Here is a 21,300-nt window from a genome sequence, read left to right as displayed (position 1 = left end):
TTCCATTGTAATGCAGATTTTATGTTTCCTTTTTACGTTTCCTGATGCATCATTAAAAAAATCCACCAAACACACCAAAAAAAACAACTCTGAAAAAACAACACAAAACCCTCATATTTGATGTAGCTCCCAAGGCTCTAAATTACAACAGCTTACTCAGTTTTAGGTTAAGCTTTTATAATATTCAATAGAAGTCATGCAGTACACAGTTGCCACGCTCATAAGAATATTTAATTGTATATGGGAATAAATCCTTTCATTTTTACTAATTTCTGAAATTATATGAATGCCTAATATTAATTTGTAGGGCACAGCTAAATCTATACCCTTGTTGCTCTGTGGAACACAAAGCACTGCACTGATACTAAGCTGCACAAGTTCCTCATCTGTCCTGTTTCATATACAGAAACATTTTGTTTATTCTGTAATACTGTTAGATTTTCTAAGCAGAAGGATTTTCACTACTTATCTTTTTATATTAATCTACAGAATCAGAGATGTCATCATTAGGCCATTTCTCTTGTGGCAATTTTATGCTATTTAGGGTTATAATCCTTTAAGAATAACCTATGCAGTGTCTTCCCTCCCTTTGGTTGTTGGTTCCCCCCCCACGCATCACTCGCTGTACCCTACAGTTTTACAGAAAGGCTGCATTTCAAAGAAGGCTGAAAAGCCTGACAAGACTGCATGTCAATTACTGTAGTGCATCACTAAACCACAGCTTGTAATGTTTTTAACTATTCCATGACCTCAGAGTAGTTTAGAGCACAACACCACAGGCAGTAGCAAAACAGATCAGATTAATATTTAAAAAGTAAGTATAACTAAGTTCCAAGTTGCACAACATATACAAAGCAGGCCATATTTGCACTTTATCTAAAGCCAGTGAAATGCTCCATGCAATGTTATTCATGGGTGGTGGGTGGGTGGTGGGTGTGGAATTAGCTTCCCCACTCTCCTATCAGTTAAGCTTTTACTCTCCTTCCTGCCAAACAGAGGATATGCGTGAGCTGCTGATGCCCCACACCTCCTCATTGACATCCCTGTGCTGGTGGCAGCAGTTCTCGAAGCACAGGAGCAACCTGCTTGGACTTGCACAGCCATCACACTCTGCTCCAGGTGCTCCACCAGATGGAGGAGAGTCCAAAACTGGGAGTATTTCACAGACTGCTTCCATAGTTAGTGCACGTGTCACCACCTGGTTACTCAGCCTACTTGTTCCCACCACTAAATATACACATTTATCTCAGAGGCATTGATAAAGGGAAATAACTGCGGGCTGCCTCCTCTTCAGGTCACAGCAATCCCCAGCCTTTAGGAACAGCTCAGTGCAAACACCCCTGGGATGCTAGTTCAGCGCTGCAAAGATGCTACATTAACAAAAATGACTGCATACAGATTTGCAGAAACACATACAGCATGACATATGTCCCCTTGTCCTTACCCCAGGAGATTTCAGTTCTCTACTATGCAAGGGAAGGCCAGAGCTTCAGAACAAGACAGTGTGGATGCAGGGTTTTTTTATGTTCAAGAGTAGGAAAGCCAATGAATTTCCCTTAATCCTGGCTAAAGAAATAGCTGACCGGCTGAAACTTCTCCAAAAAACTTTAGTAAAAGATAAATGGCTTTTACATGTAAACTTTAAGCATCTGCACTGAAGTTTTAACAGAACTGTAATAAATTTAATACAAGGAGCAATTTAGTGACAGGGTGTGCTTCTCTGTATGCTGCACTACTTTTCACAGGCCCCCATTCCTCACTGTTTTGAGAAAATATTTCACCAGACTGCATGGAGTGTATGAGGGGGAATGGGGATGAAAGCTTCAGTCCTGCAAAATGTTGAATGCAAGGGTTCTAGCCCCAGAGCAATTAGGCATTTGTTCTGAGCTAAGCACATGAACACCACTAGCATTAAACAAAAAAGATAGTTCAGTCGTGGGGGTTTTTTTGTTGTTGTTTTCTAATATTAGGACCAGATCACTCAAAACATAACTTCAGGTTTAAGGGACTGATTCAAGCAAGCATAAATCATTTGCACCCTTGCACTGTCTCTTCTGGAAGACAGCATTTCTTCAGACACCAAAGGCAATGCCATGAGAAGAATCAGGTGGTGATCTCCAGTGTCATACAAAATACCATTTTAATGAATTCCTTGTTTTTCCTTGAATTATTCCACCCAGTTACCCAGGGGTCCAACACTGAGAAGTGAGTACTTGAATCAGCCTGATTGCTAATGCTGCAGTTACTGATATCCACAGGCCAGGCTCTGAACTGTGCACGTTTACATCCTATAGTTTTTCCTTGTATGTCATCTTTGCTAATTTTGCCGTCACTGATTTTTTTTTCTGAATTTCAGCTATCTGCATCCTGTGCAATACAAGAGTACCAGAACTGCGATACCCTCCTCAGATGGCCAGCCTTGCAGCAGGGCCTTGCACCTACTTGAAGCAGTTGCTTTTTCATTGCCCTCCCTTTGAAAGTTGTGTGGGCAAGGTCCTGTGAGGAGACACCCCTGGAAAAGCTCTGCGCCCACTCCCAGGAAAACCTCACAGGGCTTCTCATCTATGAAAATGAGGTGCTCTCTTTGTTTTGTTTCTCTTACTTTCTTCCCTTCTTTAATGGTTGGGCTGCTATTTTTTCCATCCAGGTAGACAGTGGTGATGTCCACAACAGTTGTCTCTCAAGTCAGAGAGACACTCAGTGTACTCTGTTTCCTTTATGATCAGTAAAGCCTCATTTTAGGAATACAGAGTTACTGTCTTTTTCACTGGGGGGCAGTGCTGGGGGGTCATTTCTGTAATGAAACAACAAAAAACTATTATATTTTTCCAACTGAGATTTTGGGTTTTGTTGTTGCCTTAGGACCACCTTAACTGTTGATGCTGCTGACCACTTAAAGAAAAGCAGCTATCAATTTATGGATGCCTATGCTGGATTATGTATATCTATTTCAGGTTTGGGAAGAGGAGTGAACTTCAGACTGATCAGCTGAATAACACAACCCTCAACATTTCTCACACAGATTCCTGACCTAGAAAGTTTTGTGCCTTAAGCTAGGGGCTGAGAGGTAAGGCCACCACAAAAGTGGTATCACCTACTTTTGAAATATATGCTTGTAATTACAAAGGTTTGTGTCAGTTTCTTCTTACCACTAACATCTTGTGCCATTAAAAAAATACCAGCTGTATTGTATTATTAAAACTTGTGTTTGGATAATTAAAGGCAGTTTTCAAACATAAAACAGTATACAGTTTATATCAGTTACAACCAGATGACTTCTTCCCTACTCAAAAAGCCACATACAGCCTTGCCAAGAAGCCACCGTTGCCGCTGCCAGGACCCACCTGCCTTGGAGGTATGGGTGCCCTGGGGAAGTGGCCCCCATAAAAATCAATGCATCAACAATATACTAAGAATGATTCAGGAAACAGCAAAATATAAGAGACTCAGGACTTGCCTATTACAGTCACCATACAAGAGCATTCATTTTTCCATCGGCTTTTCGACAGCAAAGCTTAAGTTGGAGTTTTATGCTGAAAGACAGAGTTCATCTTCAAATTTTGTGCCACAGTAAGTATAGAGCATCAGTACTCCATAGACCTAGGCACTAAGAAAATTAATAATTCCTGTTTGTTATGTAGGGAAACCATGAACTTACTGTGGATTTATATCTGGATTAATCCTTTTCAGTTCCATGATGTCATCTATCGTTTTCTCAATAGCATCAGGGTGAACACTTACTGAAGTTTGCAGCCGCTAAAAAGAGGTTTTAAACACATATTAATTCTTATGGAAGCTATTAACCAATGCAAGTTAAACAACAGTAAATTTGATACCCCAAAGCTTCTAAGATTAAGAGCCCAGAAGACCCAACTCTCTCTCTATATCCCCCCCCTTTCCAGTCTATTCAACCCTACTGACTAGTTTCAGAGTACTAGCCCCATAAGAACTTCAATTGCTTTACCATGCCCTTGTAGTCTGTCTATCACAGTTCTGTAGCAGCTGCCAGTAAAGATGATCTGCACTAAGGTGTTTGATCACCAAGCAGCTTCAGACCATTCACCCAATTACCCTGGAATTGATAGCCTTCATTTGATGTTTCCTCTCGCAGCACAATATCTTTCCTTTCTCTTGTATATCATTGCACTTTGTAGATGTGCCCCGGAAGTTCAGTATTCAAAAATCGACATGTCTTCCAAAAATTAAGAGTTTGAACTTTCTGGTGCTTAATCTCAGAACTACACAATTGCTTAAAGGCAAGCTTTTAAGTAACATTCTGCCTTTCTGTTTGTGCTAGAAGTACTATACTGAGCTAGAGGACATTGTTTTTGCTAATGCCAGGGTAAGCTTTTCAACATCACTGATTCTCATGCCAAAGAGAAATGGATGACTAAATGATGCTATTTAACATATACACAAATGCTTTGTGAGAAGAATTTAGGTTAGCAGAACCAGTGCCACAGTGAAAGGATGAAACTACAGAGGCTCTTCTCCATTAATATATTTAAAAGGAAAGCAGAGAACAAAGTTGTCTTGGCTATCTAGGTACTGTTGCCTTCAGCCTCTTTTATCCCTGCTTTCCAGACAAAAAAACCCACTGATGTGTAAAATGGGTAAAGCGACTGACTGCAGATTACAGAAAATTTAAGACAGGATGAGGAATCAAGCCAAGAAACCCCTAATTACAACACATCACCCTCATCTCCACCGTGTCCTGTTGCCCCCTTGACTCTATCAGTGCCATGGCATGCCTGTCCCTGGAGCACAGGACACTCTCTGACATTGCTAGATCACCTGCTATTGTGAAAACACTTCTCTTCAGTAGAAGATAATTTTAATGTAAAATCATATCAAATCTTGAAGTGATTTTGGGGGGTGAGAAAATAGCAAACTGAACAAACCAACTGCACAGGACAACAGAAAAGGTAAACGATTAAATCTTTCACTCACCTTACTTTTTGAACCTTTCAGTGACGCCTCTGAAAGAGAACAGTGTTTGAAAGCACCGTATCAGACAAGCTAAATTTATATTGGATTCATTGAACAATTTATTTATAAGAATGAAGTCATACTATTTTTAGCACATGCAGAAAGGTACAAAGGCATGCAGAACTAACTATTTTGCGGTTACCTATTTTCATAGTTCGGGCAGCTCCAGGTTTGGTATTGTAACAGATCCTTTGCAATTCACATTGACCTGTTAGTTTCCTGACCACAAATTTCAGGCAGCGCCACAAGCATTTGCAGTAGAAGTACAGGCATACCTGGAGAAACATCCTGGCAAAAGAAGAAGCCTGAAAATAAGCATCTTGAGCGGAGTTCACTTCAACAAGGTCAGTACCCAAATAGAAGGCACTTCCTCACCGGAAATTCCCATTGCCTAAGGGCACCTTTAAAGCAAAGCAGCATTCACACTGCAACTCTTACTCTGGTAAGTGTTAAATCATGCTTTTTAGTCTTAGCCAACATGAAAAACCACACACAAAGCACCAGAACTGAAAGCACAGAGTAAGTCAACTCCCGAGTTCTTATAAGATTATTTCTAAAAAAATTTTGTTCCCTTGAAATAAAAGGCCATATAGTTTCCACTAATGCTTTGGGGAAACAGGACCACATGAAAAGGGAGCATAGTCCACCCTGTTACCTTGGCTGCTGAGGATCCAGGGAGCCACTACACCAGGGGTCCTCAAACTTTTTAAACAGGGGGCCAGCACGCGGATGAAGTGGCAGGCAGTCATCTGCGGCTGCTTGGTTCCCCCCCCCAACCCCGGGGGGTGGCAGGGGCGGGTGGCAGGCGGGTTCTGTAAATACCAGGGGCCGGATCGAGGACCCTGGGGGGCCGTATCCAGCCCGCAGGCCGTAGTTTGAGGACCCCTGCACTACACCCTGGCTTAGCTTGGCCTCTGCATCCAGCTGCTGCAAGCAGAGTGGCTGGTTATCCCAACAAACATGAATCGGCAATCATGCCAGGTCCCCCGAGTGAAGAGTGACAACTAAGGAAACCAGAGCTTCCCCTCTTTCAAGAAGGAAGGTGTTTGAGAACTGTCCTGAGGACTGCCAGTTCTCCCAAGATCAGCTGTTATACAGCACTGATGCTGCGCAATTTCTCAGAGTACAGAGCTGACAGTAAGCCAAGCCAGCCCTTATTTAGATACTGTATCTAGTTCTGAGCCCCAGCAATACAAGACAGACTTTGACAAACTGGATGGATTTCAGTGGAAGGTCCCCAAGACTGTGGAGCACAGACCCTGTGAGGACAGGCTGGGAAAGCTGGGCTGTTAAGCCTAGAGCAGAGATAACTTCAGGGGGACCTAACGGCAGCCCCCAGTGCCTGTGTTAAGACCGTGCAGGACACAGAGCTGGGCTCTTCACAGTGGTGCAGGGCAGGAAGGCAAGGGGCAACAGTCATAAACTGAAACATAAGAAGTTCAGCCTAGACATAAGGTGAAACCCTTATGTTCAGAAGCCCTGAACAGCCCAGTCTGACCTCAGAGTTGACCTGCTGTGAGCAGAAGTTTGGATCAGAGACCTGCTGAGATCCCTCCCAGTCTGAACTATCCTGTGGTCCTATGAAAGCCTGAAAAAGGCTGCATACATTAGAAATGCTCTATTTTAAAGTCTGTTAGCATTGCAGCTGCTACCAAAGCCCACATACTGCTACCACAATTACATAACACACCCCAAAAACAGATTTCACGGGCTATAATTTATTTGGACACAATTTAGCTTTCTTGTTTTTACAGCTATAAAGGCACAAATCCTGCCATGTTACTCAATTGCCAACCTCCACAGGGTGCACCAGGTCTTCAGGTGGGGAAGAGGATCCACCAAGGGTCCTTGGATTCAGAAGCACATCTCAGAAAAGGCAAATTGCAAAGACCTGACAATGGGAACATTGACACCTGGGTATGATCCTAGGCAACTGGCTTTAGGTGGCCATGCTAGAGCAGGGAGAGGGGACTAGACGACCTCCAGAGCTCCCTTTCAACTTCAGCCTCTCTAGGATTATATTATGGGAGAACATCAACACAGCTTCGATATGTTAGCTTGCCATCAAATGGTCAAAAATAATTTGGTCCATTATGTTCTAAGCCTCTGTGTATGCATATATCATTAGCTCGTTACTTCCTCCACGTGCTGTTGTTGCTTTCAAAAGCAAGTCATTTGTTAGGAGGCTCTGTATTATCTTTTTCAATGGAGTGCAGTGGTTATTCTGAAATACTGAATTCCAGATACTCAGTTCAGTTACAGCTTTAATAAAGCTTGAAGAGCTCCTTCACTTCCTAAGAACATTCTGAAGGGCATGGTGTAGAAGGACATTCAAGGAAGGGAAGATAAGTTAACTCATGTTAATATGTCCACACGGGAGTTTAATCTGCTTTATGTTCACTTTAGTCTAATCGCCTTTGAAGGGAGATTAAGCTAAGGGAACTAAAGCCATTTTATGTTTAAGTGGAGAGCATCCACACAACTATTTAACGTGCTTTAAAAGCATCCACTTTATCTTCACACTTTCAGTTAATTCACTTAACACTCTAAAACGCCTGCATGCAGGCAACCCCCCTTGTCTTTATGCAACAGGAAGCCTCTATTTTAGACAAAGTGAAACCTAAAGAATGAGGAATCACTCCCACGCTGGAACCAAGTTTTAGACAAGCAAAAGTTTCAGCTACTGACACTAAAATATTTGGGCATTATTGTCATCATCTGTCTGTCCTGTGTTCCCACCCCCATCCCAAGGTGGGCCAGAACACACTACTGTGAGGAGTTCTTATGTGCTTCAAAGCAGGTTATCATCTTCAGCACTAAGAACAAGACCAGTTACCAAGAGGCAAGTCCGTCCTCAACCAAGCTGCTATTCTTTTAAGTTCTTAACAGTCAGAAGTGTAAGTCAGTCTCATATAAAGTCAACTAATGCCTGCAACTGCAACCTTTAGTAGCAGCTTGAAAAACCCACAGGCTAACATCAGGCATCTTGGCTTTCCAGTAAACATTTGATATCAGCCTTCACAGATTTTACTAGTCCATCATCCCTGAAGAATCCAAACACAGCCTATTCCTCAGCCTCCTCAGAACATCCCAACTCTGTAGTCAGGCTGAAGGCCCAGAGAAATTAATACAAGAGGTTAATGACAAACAGGCAGGTAGAGTGCAGTAAAACAAAATTCTGGGTTTTCACCATACATTTATAGTAGAAATGTATGGTGCTTTCTTTTGGCTTCCTTTGTTTTCCAAAGGTTAGGTCTCTATTAGAGCAACTCACTACCCAAAGAGCTCATTTATATGAAAGAAGGGAGGAAATACTCAACTTCGTGTTAACAGCCTATGTAAGAAGATTTTCTTCTTATGAGCAAGATAGCTCCCATAAAAACCACAAGCCCTTTGAGAAAGTTCATGCCTACACTAAATTGCCTCCAGGGCTGAAGCATCACAACCCATTTCATTACTTAAAGCCTTGTTTCTTACTGCATTGTGTGATGTGGGTAAAGTTGCAGAGTGGGGCGAAGAAGCTGGGTACCTTTGAATTATATGTTGCCTTTAGGCTCAATGGCAGATTTGCAAATGAAAGGAAAAACTCTAAATGGAATAGAGCTGTGACCACATGGTTGCAACCACCTTCCCCACTAAAGTTTTGCTTTGGCTGCGGTTTCACAAAGATTAATAAAAATGCATCTACTAATAACGCATCACTACAGCACACAAACACTACATCTGTGATACACTAAAATATACTTAGCAGCTATTACTAATAAAGCAAACACACACTAGTTTTGACTAAGTAACTGATAGAAGAAAATTAGCCTTAGTGGATACCTTCAGTTTTCTACTACTCATCCATCTCAAGCTTACAGTTGAAATCTTCCATTAGTAACATGAATGACAAAAAGTAACACAAGTTTGGTTTTCAAAGGGTTGTTCTTTATAAAAAGGAATACTTGCTTGCAGAAGTCCTGTAATAAAAGCATACTAGTGATTATGTAAGTCAAGTTCTATGTTAGCCACTACACACTTCAGTTCATGTAAGCAAAGTAGAGACAGTGGCAGCTATAAAATAAAACATAGCTTATTGTCAACAAGAGCCCACATGAAGCATAGCTTGAGCCATGTGTCTGACCACAACACTGTGGCATTCATTTCTGGTTTGGTTTAGGAGACAGTTCCAAACCTTCTCTCTGCTCAACCTCTTCTGTGTTTTTGGGTTGTTTTTTTTCTGCTTGCCTTCACAGGTTTTCTCAGTACAGAAAATAGTGTGCTTCACCAGCAGTTTGTGTAATCACGTACAGTGATACTTAAGATCCCAAGGTGACCTTTAAGAACTGAAGTATTACAGAAATGAAGGTGTTCCTCAGAGACTTGCACTTTCCTCTTCCTCGTCCTGATACAAGCTCCTTCTCCTCCTGTATTACATGCTGCTGTACAGACCTATAGATTTCTGCCTATACAGGCAAAGTGCATTACAAGAATTCATACAAACACCTATTCAGGTAAACCAAAGAAAAAACCTGTATAATAAGATGTTCAGAATAGGTGCACCCCTATGAGTAAAAAAAAAAAAATAAAATCTATGAAAGGGGGCAGGAGGCCTGCATGGACGAACAAGGAGCTTCTGGTAAAACTCAAACAGAATGAAGTTTACGGGATGTGGAAAAAAGGACAGGCCACTTGGGAGGAACATAGGGATGTTGTCAGAGCACACAGGAAGGCAACAAGGAAGGCTACGGTCCATTTGGAATTAAATCTGGTGGGGGAGGTCAAGGACAACAAGAGCAGCATCTTCAAGTACATCATCAGGAAAAGGATGACTAGGGAAAATGTGGGCCCATTGCTGAATGAGGGGGGTGCCCTGGTGACGAAGGACACAGAGAAGGCAGAGCTACTGCACGTCTTCTTTGCTTCAGTCTTCACTGAATGTAGCCAGCCCCAGGGGTCAGTGCTGGGTCCAGCCCTGTTCAACTTACTCATCAATGACCTGGATGAGGGGACAGAGTGTGCCCCCAGCAAAGTTGCTGCTGATGAAACACTGGGAAGAGTGGCTGATGCACCAGAAGGCTGTGCTGCCATTCAGCGAGACCTGGACAGGCTGGAGAGCTGGGCAGGGAGGGACCTCATGGAGTTCAACAAAGGCAAGTGTAGGGTCCTGCACCTCAGGAGGAACAACTCCGTGCAACAGGGCAGGTGAGGGCACCTCTGCAGAGAAGGACCTGGGAGTTCTGGTGGGCAGCAAGTTGCCCATGAGCCAGCAGTGTGCCCTGGTGGCCAAGGTGGCCAATGGGACCCTGGGGTGCATCAGGAGAAGAGTGGCCAGCAGGTGGAGGGAGGTGATCCTCCCCTCTGCTCTGCCCTGGTGAGGCCACATCTGGAGTGCTGTGCCCAGCGCTGGGCTCCCCAGTTCAAGAGAGACAGGGAACTACTGGAGAGGGCCCAGCAGAGGGCTGCAAAGCTGATGAGGGGACCGGAGCATCTCCCTTATGGGGAAAGGCTGAGAGAGCTGGGCCTGGTTAGCCTGGGGAAGAGAAGAATGAGAGGGATCTTATCCATGTCTACAAATATCTTAAGAGCAAGTGTCAAGAAAATGGGTCCAGGCTCTTCTCAGTAGTGCCCAGCAACAGGTCAAGGGGCAACAGGCACAAACTGCAACACAGGCAGTTCCACCTGAATATGAGGAAGAGCTGCTTCACCTTGAAGGTTACAGAGCACTGGGACAGGCTGCCCAGAGAGGTTGTGGAGTCTCCTTCTCTGGAGGCATTCAAAATCTGCCTGGATGTGATTCTGTGAAACCTGATCCAGATGAACCTGCTTTAGCAGGGGGGTGGACTAGATGATCTCTAGACATCCCCTCCAACCCTGAACATTCTGTGATGCACACAGGCCCAATCAACAAGCAGTTCAATTGCCAAGGATGCTGTATGAGTAGAAACACATGCAGCCATCCTCCCATAAGTCAGGGTTACACATTCCCAGTCATTGATGCCAGCAGTCACTTAGACATCAGAAGCTGCCTATTAGCTCCTGAGCAGTAACCAATGCAACTCAGTATAGTTCTCCCAACTGTGGCTCACAGAAAGTCACTGAGCTCTGAGAAAAATATACTTGTTACTTGGGTTCCAAGAAGAAAAAAGCAGAAAAAATGATCAGAAATGCAAAATATTCTGTAGAATTCACTTGCATGTCTTGAAGAGACTTATAGAATACCACCCAGCACTTAAAGCTACCACAACAATAGCCTGAAGTGCCAGGAAATGTAAAGGTTTCTTCTGTGTAATTAGAAAACATCACTTTAGGGCTGGGATATGCACTTATTTCACCTCTCCTTCTTCCCTGCTCTTCTACCTTTAACTCCTTCATATCTTCCCTGCTGTGTGTCACACTGTTTCTGAGCTCTAATTTTTTGCTAAGAACAGCTTTAACAAATAAAAAGAAATGAAACAAAAAAAAACCCAACAACAACAGAAAAATTAGGTAGTCAGTACCCTGGCAAGGACTGTCAGGAATGCTGCAAAACCAAAGAAGCAATTGATCTTTATCAGCAATAACGGGGCACAGCAGAGGTTCTGGAGTGTTGGTTTCCATGAGGGAGCGGATGAACAAAGGTGGTTCTACAATTGCTGGGATCCTTGCAAGACACAGAGAAATTTAGAGCCAAATAGAAAACAAATTAAGAGTATCACTGCTGCAGTCACACCACTTCTATTCTCCACAGCACGTGTTGCTTTGCCTGGGGTAAAAAGCACACTGCAACAAGAAGCAGAGAGAACTGAGCATGTTGTTTCACACCCTGACATTGCAAATGGAAGGACAGAAGTGGTTCTCAGCATGGAGTCTCATGGTTTGCCCTTGTCTAACCCAACTGATGTTGGGCCAGTGTGATGGGAATGGCATACATGATGGTTATTAGAATTTACAACTCTTCCCAGTGACAGTATGACATCACATTTTCATGAAAGCTGGCTTTTTATTTAAAGGTCACTGGCTCTAGACAGCCTTTTCCATGATAAACAGGCAGAAGCAAAACTGAGCAAAAGGTTTCCAAAGTTGTGAAGCTCATTCCTGATGTGAAAAAAATTAAAGATTGATTACTGTGCAACATTTTTGAAACTAATAAAAAGTGTTTCATCCCCTCACTAATTTCAGAACCTTAGTATTTTCAAAGCTAGTAAAAAACAGAACAAATACTTTGGGTAAAATGAAAACTTCAACTAAATACTCAGTGCTAGTGACTACACCTACAATTGGGGTGGGGTGGGGCGTGAAAGAAGCAAAGCCCAACAAAAAATTTTAAATACTTTAAAATAATGAAATAAAAGTCACAATCTACTTACACATTGTTTTCTTTCCTGTATGTACTCTTTTAGGTCCTATGGATAGGAAAGATTCTTACACAACTATCTTTCCTGATGGACAGACTCAGCTCAGAGAAGGAAGTATTGTACACAAATATTTCCCTCCTTAGAATTCTGATTATAGCTTGAGAAATCAAGGATGCATCAGTTATGGATGACAAGCTATCAACATAGGTGAGTGAGCAAGTGGCACTACCCTGCTAGGAGCTAATTAACCTAGCTATCTTTAGTTTATTTGTATAACTTACAGTGTATATACAAGGTCAAACAAGAAGTAACATACAAACACACCAATCTGCCACAGGCAAATCTGCTATTAGCTCCTTTACAAAACAAGAATTTTTTTTCATTCTTTGCCTTTGCAGACTTGACAACTGAAATCCATCTTATCTCTTCATTTAGACATGAAAGCAAGTCACCGTGGCAACGAAGGAAGACATAAGAGTAGTTTTTAACAGCAGCTTTCCACACATTCCCTACTCTCGCTTTTTGCTTGCTTGATTTTCATTTCATCTGATGTGACTCCAGTAAGACAAATCTTATGCTTAAAATCTGCTAGTGCTTACAGACTGTTTTGCAGTCGATCAAGAGAAGGTGTCAGGTTTCTAGAATGAATGGAAAAAACCTAGGTGTCTGCTACAGTTGGTTCTCCAAGTTGTTATTATTTCAGATGTTTAAGATAAGTTATAGTCAAAATGAAAGTGTCACTAACAGACTCCTCAAAACCCCCATACAAAGATGAAAGCACTGAAAGATTAAATATTTTACTGAGAAACAGTTTTTATGAAATAAGATTTATTTCAGACTTTAGTTATAATTCATATCAGAGCAAGCTGAGAAAGAAAAGAAACCTAGAACAGCTGATTTTATTTAGACATTGCCTTGGAACAAAGAGTCCTGCAGTTCACTGGCCAACAGCACTCCCCTGAATTTAGCAGTTTAGAGTTATTCCAAGTACTGGACTGTTTTTTAAAAAAAAAAAAAGCTTCTCATTCCCCTGGAAAGCAGCAGCTGTTTAAAACAAGTAGATGAAAACCCGTAGATGAACTTCTGTTAATTAAGGATCCTCCAGTCTAAAATTATATTCTTATAAAAGATCTAGATATCAAAGTAGCTGCTGTTTGTGGAAGCACAGCCCCTTTCTTCACTATTCAGATGTGTAGTACAATCCTGGGAAAGGCAGGAATAAAGAAAGCAATTGAGACTGAGAAATGAGACTGCACAAGCAACTGATTCAATTTAGGACTTATTCTGAAGTTTTGAAATGGTTCAGATACTGTAGGACTTCAGTTTATTAAAAGCAGTCTTACTGCATGGCACCGCAACATGTACCTTCTCTTATCTTTTTAATTGTCTCATTCAATGGCTGAACTTTGTGTTAGAAATGTATTGAGACACATTTTAAATTACTTTTACAACAACAATTTCACTTCCCAGTTAAAGTAGAGACGGTGACTGTCAGCAAAGGTAGGTAACTTCAGAGCTGAGCCATTTTGCAAGAGATAAAGGGTGCCTTTCAGAGTAAGCCTTAAAGAGAAAACACACATACAAACACATCCCCAGCGCCAAAACTAAGCCACCTGCCCCATGGGTCAAGTAAATACACATCAAAAGCAATAAAACACTACGTCATAAGTTTTAAAAGGGATATTAAATACTTGTCTATTGTCCTAAATATCAGTAGGAACAAATTTATCACCTTCATGTAAAACATAGTTTAGCCAGTATTGTCAATAGCATGAAGCAAATATTTTTACTTCCTTTAAATATGAGGATGTACAAGTGTTACTTTGATAAAACTAAGCAATTGCTTCAATTGCAGAAGACTAGTCAATGCTCAAAGTTTTACCTTTCCCATTGCTTTTTATGTAAGGCCCTTAAAGCTCCATATGTTTGTGGATGATAATACAGATTGTAGTCTATACTCAGCCTCAGTGAGACACATCTGGAGTACTGTGTTCAGAGCTCCCCAGTACTAGAGACATAGGCATACAGAAGAGGTCCAACAAAGGGCCACAAAGGTGATAAAGGGACTGGGAGCATTTGTTGGAGGACATACTGAGAGCTAGGGGCTCAGGGGGATCTTACCTATGTGCATAAATACCTGTTGGGAGTAGCAAAGACAACAAACTCCTCCCTGTGGTGCCCACTGACAGGACAAGCAGCCATGGGCACAGACAAATGCAGGAATTACATCTAAACATAAAGGTGTTCTTTTAATTTTTCTTGTTACTGGTTTTAAATTGTAAGAGTCACTACCTAAACTCCAGGTTTGATGTTTTGATTGTCTAGAGCTTAAGAGTGGTGACAACAAGGTTGAGTGTTTATCGGTAAGAATCAGGGGGATGGCGAACAGGGCAGATATGGTGGGAGTCTGTTACAGACTGCCCAACCATGATGAAGAGGTAGAAGAAATATTCTTTAGAGCAGCTGGTAGATCTCACAATCGTTAGCCCTTATTCCTGTGGGGAACTTCACCTTACCAGGTGTCTACTGGAAACACAGTCTAGGAGGTTCCTGGAGTGTGTGGAAGATAACCTCCGGGCACAGCTGGTGAGCCAGCCAACTAGGGAAGACACCTCGCTGGATCTGTTGATTGTGAACAGAGGAGGACTGGCAGGGAATGTGATGACTGGAGCCTGTCTTGGGCATAGCGATCACAAAATGACAGGGTTTTTCATTCTCGGAGAAGTAAGGAGGGGGATCAGCAGAGCTGCCACCTTGGACTTCCGGAGGGCAGATGTTGGTCTGATTAGGAGCCTGGTTGGCAGAGTCCCTTGGGAGGCACCCCTGAAGGGCAAAGGGGTCCAGGAAGGCCAGTCCTTCTTCAGGAAAGAAATCTTAAAGGCGCCGGAGCTGGCTGTCCCCATATGCTGGAAGACAAGCCCGTGGGGTAGAAGACCAGCCGGGCTGAACAGAGAGCTTTGGCTGGAACTCAGGGGGGAAAAAAAAGGAGAGTTGATGACCCTGGGAAGGAGGGGCAGGCAACTCAGGAGGACTGCAAGGAAGCTGTGAGGTTATGCAGGGAGAAAATGAGAAGGACCAAGGCCAGTGAGAACTTAATCTGGCTACTGCCATAATAGACAACAGAAAATGTTTCTGTAAATACTTGAGAAGGGCTAAGGAGAATCTCTGTCTTCTATGGCATGTGGGGGAAACCACAGTGACAAAGGGCGAGGAAGAGGCTGAGGTACTCGATGCCACCTTTGTCTCAGTCTTTAATAGCAAGACCAGTTGTGCTCAGGGTACCCAGCCCCCTGAGCGGAAGGACAGGGGCAGGGGGCAGAATGAAGCCCCCAGAATCCAAGGGGAAAGGGTCAGGCACCCGCTACAACACTTTGGTACACACAAGTCTATGGGGCCAGATGGGATCCACCCAAGGGCGCTGGCAGAGCTGGCAGAAGTGCTGACCCGCCACTTCCCATCAGTTATCATTAGTCCTGGCTAACCAGGTGACTGGAAGTCAGCAAACGTGACATCCACCTGCAAGAAAGGCCAGAAGGAGGATCTGGGGAGCTAGAGGCTGCCAGCCTGACCTCGGTGCAGAGGAAGGGTGTGGAGCAGGTCATCTCAAGTGCCTTTATGCAGCATGTACAGGACCACCGGGGGATCAGGCCCAGCCAGCAGGGGGTTATGAAAGGCAGGTCCTGCTTGACAGACCTGATCTCCTTCTACGGCAAGGTAACGGGCTTTGTGGATGAGGGAAGGGCCGTGGATGTTGTCTGCCTGGGCCTTAGTAAAGCCTTTGACAGGTTTCCCCACGCAGTCTCCTGGAGAACCTGGCTGCCTGTGGCTTGGGTGGGAGCAGTCTGTTCTGGGTAACCAGCTGGTTGGACGGCCAGGCCCGGAGAGCGGTGGTGAACGGGGTTCAATGCAGCTGGCGGCTGGTCACACGTGGTGTTCCCCAGGGCTCAGTACCGGGGCCAGTTCTGTTTAATATCCTTATCCATGATCTGGACAAGGGGCTTGAGTGCACCCTCCCTGAGTCTGCAGAGGACCCCAAGTTGGGCGGGAGTGTTGATCTCCTTGAGGGTAGAAAGGCTCTGCAGAAGAATCTGGACAGGCTGGATGGATGATGGGCCGAGGCCAGTGGTGTGAGGTTCAACCAGGCTCAGTGCCGGGCCCTGCCCGTGGGTCACACCAGCCCCAGGCAGCGCTACAGGCTGGGGCAGGGGGCTGGGAACTGCCCCGTGGGAAAGGGCCTGGGGGTGCTGGCTGACAGCCAGCTGGGCATGAGCCCCCAGTGTGCCCAGGTGGCCAGGGGGCCAGCAGCGTCCTGGCTGGTGTCAGAAACAGTGTGGCCAGCAGGGCCAGGGCAGTGACCGCCCCCTGTACCGGGCACTGGTGAGGCCGCACCTCGAACCCTGGGTTCGGTGTTGGGCCCCTCGCTGCAGGAGGGACGTCAAGGGGCTGGAGCGTGTCCAGGGAAGGGCAACGGGGCTGGGGAAGGGGCTGGGGCACAAGTCTTCTAAGGAAACTGGGGTTGCTTAGCCTGGAGAACAGGAGGCTGAGGGGAGACCTTATCGCTGTCTACAACTACCTGAGGGGAAGTTTTAGCAAGGTGGGGGTTGGTCTCTTTTCCCAAGTAAAAAGTGATAGGACAAGAGGAGATGGCCTCCAGTTGTGCCAGGGGAGGTTTAGGTTGGCTATTAGGAAAGAATCTCTTCAACGAAAGGATTTGAACAGGTGGTCCAGGGAAGTGGTTGAGTCACCATCCCTGGAGATATTTAAAAGATGTGTAGAGGTGGTGTTTAAGGACATGCTTTAGTGGTGAAATTGGCAGTGCTAGGCTCATGGTTGGATTCGATGATCTTAAAGCTCTTTCCCAACCTAAATGATTCTATGATTCTAAACAATCATAAGAGGTTATTCAGAGAAGCTGCAGAGTCTCAATCCCTGGCAATTCTTAAAACATGACTGGACACAGCCCTGAGCAATCTGTTGTGGCTGATCCTGTTTTGAGCAAGGGGATTGGACTTGATGATTTCCATAGCTGCCTTTCAGCCTCACTAACCACAGGATCACAGAATGGTTGAAGGATAAACATACTCTCAAATGGAAAGGTCTGGATGAAAAAAGAGAATTCAGCGATATTAAATACAAAACAGACTTTTTAAAAAGTTGGACAGGAGATATCAAGCTGGTAAAAAGTCATGTTAATGGTCCAACAGATAAATAGTAAGCACAGCAGAAGTAGCACACAAGTTACACCAATTCCTCATTACCTGCACTCACATCTGCAGTATTTTGTTTAGAAGACAAATTGTAGTAGCAGAGCTCCCTAATGCAGCATGCACTTTGATAGTAGCAGCAGAGACTGCAGCATGCCTCCAATGCACAAACCTGACTCACAGCTGAGTGGCAAGTCTGCCTACATGTGAGAGTCTTCCCTTACAACCTGGATTTTAAAGCTGTTGAAAGTCCTTCTTGAGTCTCCAAGTGAATACCTGTTGTGTGAAGTTACTGCAGGTAAACTACCATCATAACTCAGAGAGCAGTTAAGGTTATCTTAACTTTACAGATGAAAACCCTGCTCCTCTCTATATACATTTTATGGCATTTTCTATGACACAGTCAACAAGATGACTTGCAGTTTGTGTAGACTTAACTCATTGGTTTTAAACACAGAGAGATCTATGCCATTAGCATCTGCTGCTCCAGCGTCTCCTCCATGTTGTGCAACAGCAAAAACACTGTGCCACTGACCAGTCCTTGCCATCAGTACAGCATGTTCAGCCCTGCATCTGATCTTCACAAACAGTTAATCATGCTTTTAGTAAGCTCTGGGGCGGCTGCTGCTACTAGTAATGGACAAATGCTAGCGGACACAGCATACATTAACTTGTTTCCAGCTATTTCCAAGTTGGAAGGCTTAATATCTTTGTCTCACATGTATTATCTCCACGCAGCTCCAAACTTCACTGCCTTATTTCCTATCATATAAACCTGCAACCACAACACATACAACAGAACTCAGTATCCCCAGTGAAGTGCTTTTCTTGGAGGATGACCCCAGTTTATTTCATATCCCCACGTCTTCTATACTCACAAAATATGAGCAGTACAGTACTCATATTAATTCATGTCAAAGGACTGACGTAAAATAAAATGCCTCTAAGTAACACAACAGCTTTACTGTTTCAACAGTGCTTTCCCATTTGAGGTGCTCTGTATTCCCCACCTCCCAGCCATCTGACTTTCTGTTCAGCATTTAGAATACTGGATTTACCATGACAAAGTTTTAGATTGTACTATTTAGATAAGCAATTGCTTATTGATAAATTGATCTACCTTGGCTACTTAAAAGAAGCTACTACCATCAAGATCTCTCAAATCTTTTAGGATTCACTGACTTTAGAAATACTATGGCAAAAAAAGTAGGAGATAGTTCCTTCAAGACAGCCTCAGGAATCCAACTATTCAGAACAGCACTCTTTCTCCAACATGGAAAAACACCAAGGACAGCTAAAGGAGGGCAGAAACAAGCAGTTTCAAGGTAAAAGCAAAATGTTTACTGTAGTCTGGAAAAGCTGGCAGCTTAGAATTGTCAGCAGCTCAGTTTCTCCATCATGAGGAAACAAAATTTCATTAGGCTCAAAAGATACCAGGTCATTATGGGAGCAAGCTGTAACACACTCCGTGACCCCACCTGGAGGCTCTCACCCCACCCACAGTATGCTAAAGTCCCATTTGTGCAGGATTCATGACCCACATCCCTTATGGCACCAATCTGTGACCTTGGGTCAGGCTGCTGAGCAAGTCTGCACAAAGAAACGAAGGTAAAAATTGTAGGAGGCAAGACTGTTGAGATGGCAATTACTAGCAGGATCCAAGAAGGAAGGCTCCAAAATGGGAATGTTATAAAATTGTGAAAGGAAAAAGCACTGCAGGGATTAGCCTGGCTAGTTGCAAACCATAAGGTCACCAGACCAGTATCGATAGAGTTTGTGGAAGACTGGGGCCCATCCAGGATCTACAGAGCTGCAGGGGCCAATCCTTTCCCTCCTGACTGGTGCCTATCATGGTGGTGAGCATACTAATGCTTTGCCTAATGGCTCATTAAATCTCAGCTGTCTTTTGTGGGTGTTAGCAAATAAGTAATTGCTTTATGCTTTTAACCTGCATATGTTCTGCTTACAGTGTCCTTTTGCAGCTGGCTCAAGATACCTGAGGAAACTGACCCAAACACTCCACAGAAATGCTTAAGCCAAGGCTAGCTTGGCAGCAAAATCATTACAGATGATCAGCCTAGAGATAATGATCCTGATAACCATAATGTATAAGATTTTTTGCTATAAACAGTCTAAAAAGAAAAATATAGTGACAGATGCTCTATACAGAAACATATGTTTCATCCCTCTTGAAAGGTTTTTCCCATCCAGACAGAATATGATTTCTTTGGTTTATAGACAAATTAAGCTCTTGATCTGTATTGTTATTCTAGGAGTGCTCAACTCTCTCCACTGACTATAGAACCAAGACAACATGAGCTCTCTGCACCTACAGCTGTTGTCTGCAAATCCCTCATTCTATCCCTAGTTTATACAGAAAGAGCTGCAAGTCATACATAGGAGCAAGGAATAGGCTTTTCTCCCCAAATTGAGTACGATCAGCTTCAAAAACATTTTCACATTTTCACCAAGCATGTCCCCTTTTGCACTTTCACAAATAACACTCCAAAAATCCAGACAGCAGACAAGAATGGGGAAAAAAACCACCCAACATTTTTCAAGTGCTATTGTATGTTACTATTTCTGCTATTTTTCCCCTGATTTATCAGGCACAAGTGATTTGATACATCACTACTCCAATCCCACAAGACAATTCCCACATTCTCTACTTCTATAAAGAACTGGAAAGGAAATGTTAAAATAAAAGTTTTAATTAAATAGCAAAATCTAGGTGAACAGAAAGCAAACTAGTTTACACCACGTTCTGTACTACCGGTAACCACTGAATCACTTAACTGACTGCCGCACAGAAGTAATTAGAATAATGTAACACTTTTGAAAAAAATACAGAACAGTTACCTCAGGAAGTGTTTCATGGTGATGGTTTGGTTTATGTTGCTGGAGTCGTACCCTGTTGATCACCGATGACGTCTTCTTTCCAGGTGATATCAGTGCTGTAAAAATAGAATTGAGATGTATTTACTAACAGGGGAAAAAAGAAAAGTTACTTCAGTTTTCTAAATTATTTTTGAAACAAACATCTATGGAAATTCATAGCAAAGATGTTAAGGAATCTTATGTCAATAAAAACAGACTGAAAAAAACCAACATAATTTGTCCGCACTCCTCAGCCTGAGCATATACTTTGACCAGACTGTACTACCCTTGTCTCTTTTCTGAGAAGTAAAAATTTGAATAAGAGTACAGAAATAAGTGAGAAAACTTGAAGAAAAATCTAGACAGTTTCAAATACTTCTTGTGTTCTTCAAACACATGTCTGGTTCACAGCAGCTTCCAAGCAGCAGTTTGAAGAGACACTAGGCTCACTACTGTTAGAAGCCCTCTGTCCCCCAGAATTTGCAACAGTGCTTAGAGACCTTGGGTAAAAGTAGTACCTAAGCAAAGAGCTACTAGTGGGTTCTGATTTAATTCACTACAGTAGATGTCAGGTAATCAATTTTCCTGGTGACCAGCTTTATTAAATGACACATGAGGTCCTAAAATAGATACAGTTGACCAGGTTGCCCATCTGTCCTGACATCTGGTGTCCTACAGTTAATATTCATTATGATTACCATCTAGCTCCAGTAGAGGAGAGGAACAGGAAGAAACATCATAAATATAACCCTGCCCAGGCACTGCAGACTCTCCCCAGTCACCACCCCCTTACTTCAGGTTTCTAAGATGGAGTATTCACAAACAAGTGATATTTGACTAAGAGATGTAGACTTCTCAGATTACTGTACTTCATTTGCTGCAAAAGGCAACAAAACATCTTTACTTGCTGC

General features: G+C 43.3%; 1 protein-coding gene across 8 annotated transcripts in view; it reads right to left on the bottom strand.

The window, feature by feature from the left end:
* ELMOD1 (ELMO domain containing 1) overlaps positions 1–21,300 on the bottom strand; it is a 64,510-nt gene that overhangs the window by 16,833 nt on the left and 26,377 nt on the right. For 6 of the 8 annotated variants that reach the window (XM_055701567.1, XM_055701569.1, XM_055701566.1 and 3 more), the window contains 4 exons: positions 20,372–20,466; positions 5,132–5,277; positions 4,951–4,979; positions 3,659–3,756 (listed from right to left, as the gene is read on the bottom strand). In XM_055701567.1, the coding sequence (XP_055557542.1) occupies positions 3,659–3,756; positions 4,951–4,979; positions 5,132–5,277; positions 20,372–20,388 (290 nt within the window). In that variant the 5' untranslated portion in view covers positions 20,389–20,466. Of the gene's footprint in view, positions 1–3,658; positions 3,757–4,950; positions 4,980–5,131; positions 5,278–8,814; positions 8,952–20,371; positions 20,467–21,300 lie in introns of all 8 variants that reach the window. The other 2 variants (XM_055701570.1, XM_055701571.1) reach the window with 1 other exon arrangement.

Source organism: Falco cherrug, chromosome 2 (assembly GCF_023634085.1).
Source record: "Falco cherrug isolate bFalChe1 chromosome 2, bFalChe1.pri, whole genome shotgun sequence".
Classification (NCBI taxonomy): Eukaryota; Metazoa; Chordata; class Aves; order Falconiformes; family Falconidae; genus Falco; species Falco cherrug.
The sequence above is the reverse complement of the archived record's forward strand: the minus strand, read 5'-3'. Positions and strand labels throughout refer to the sequence as shown.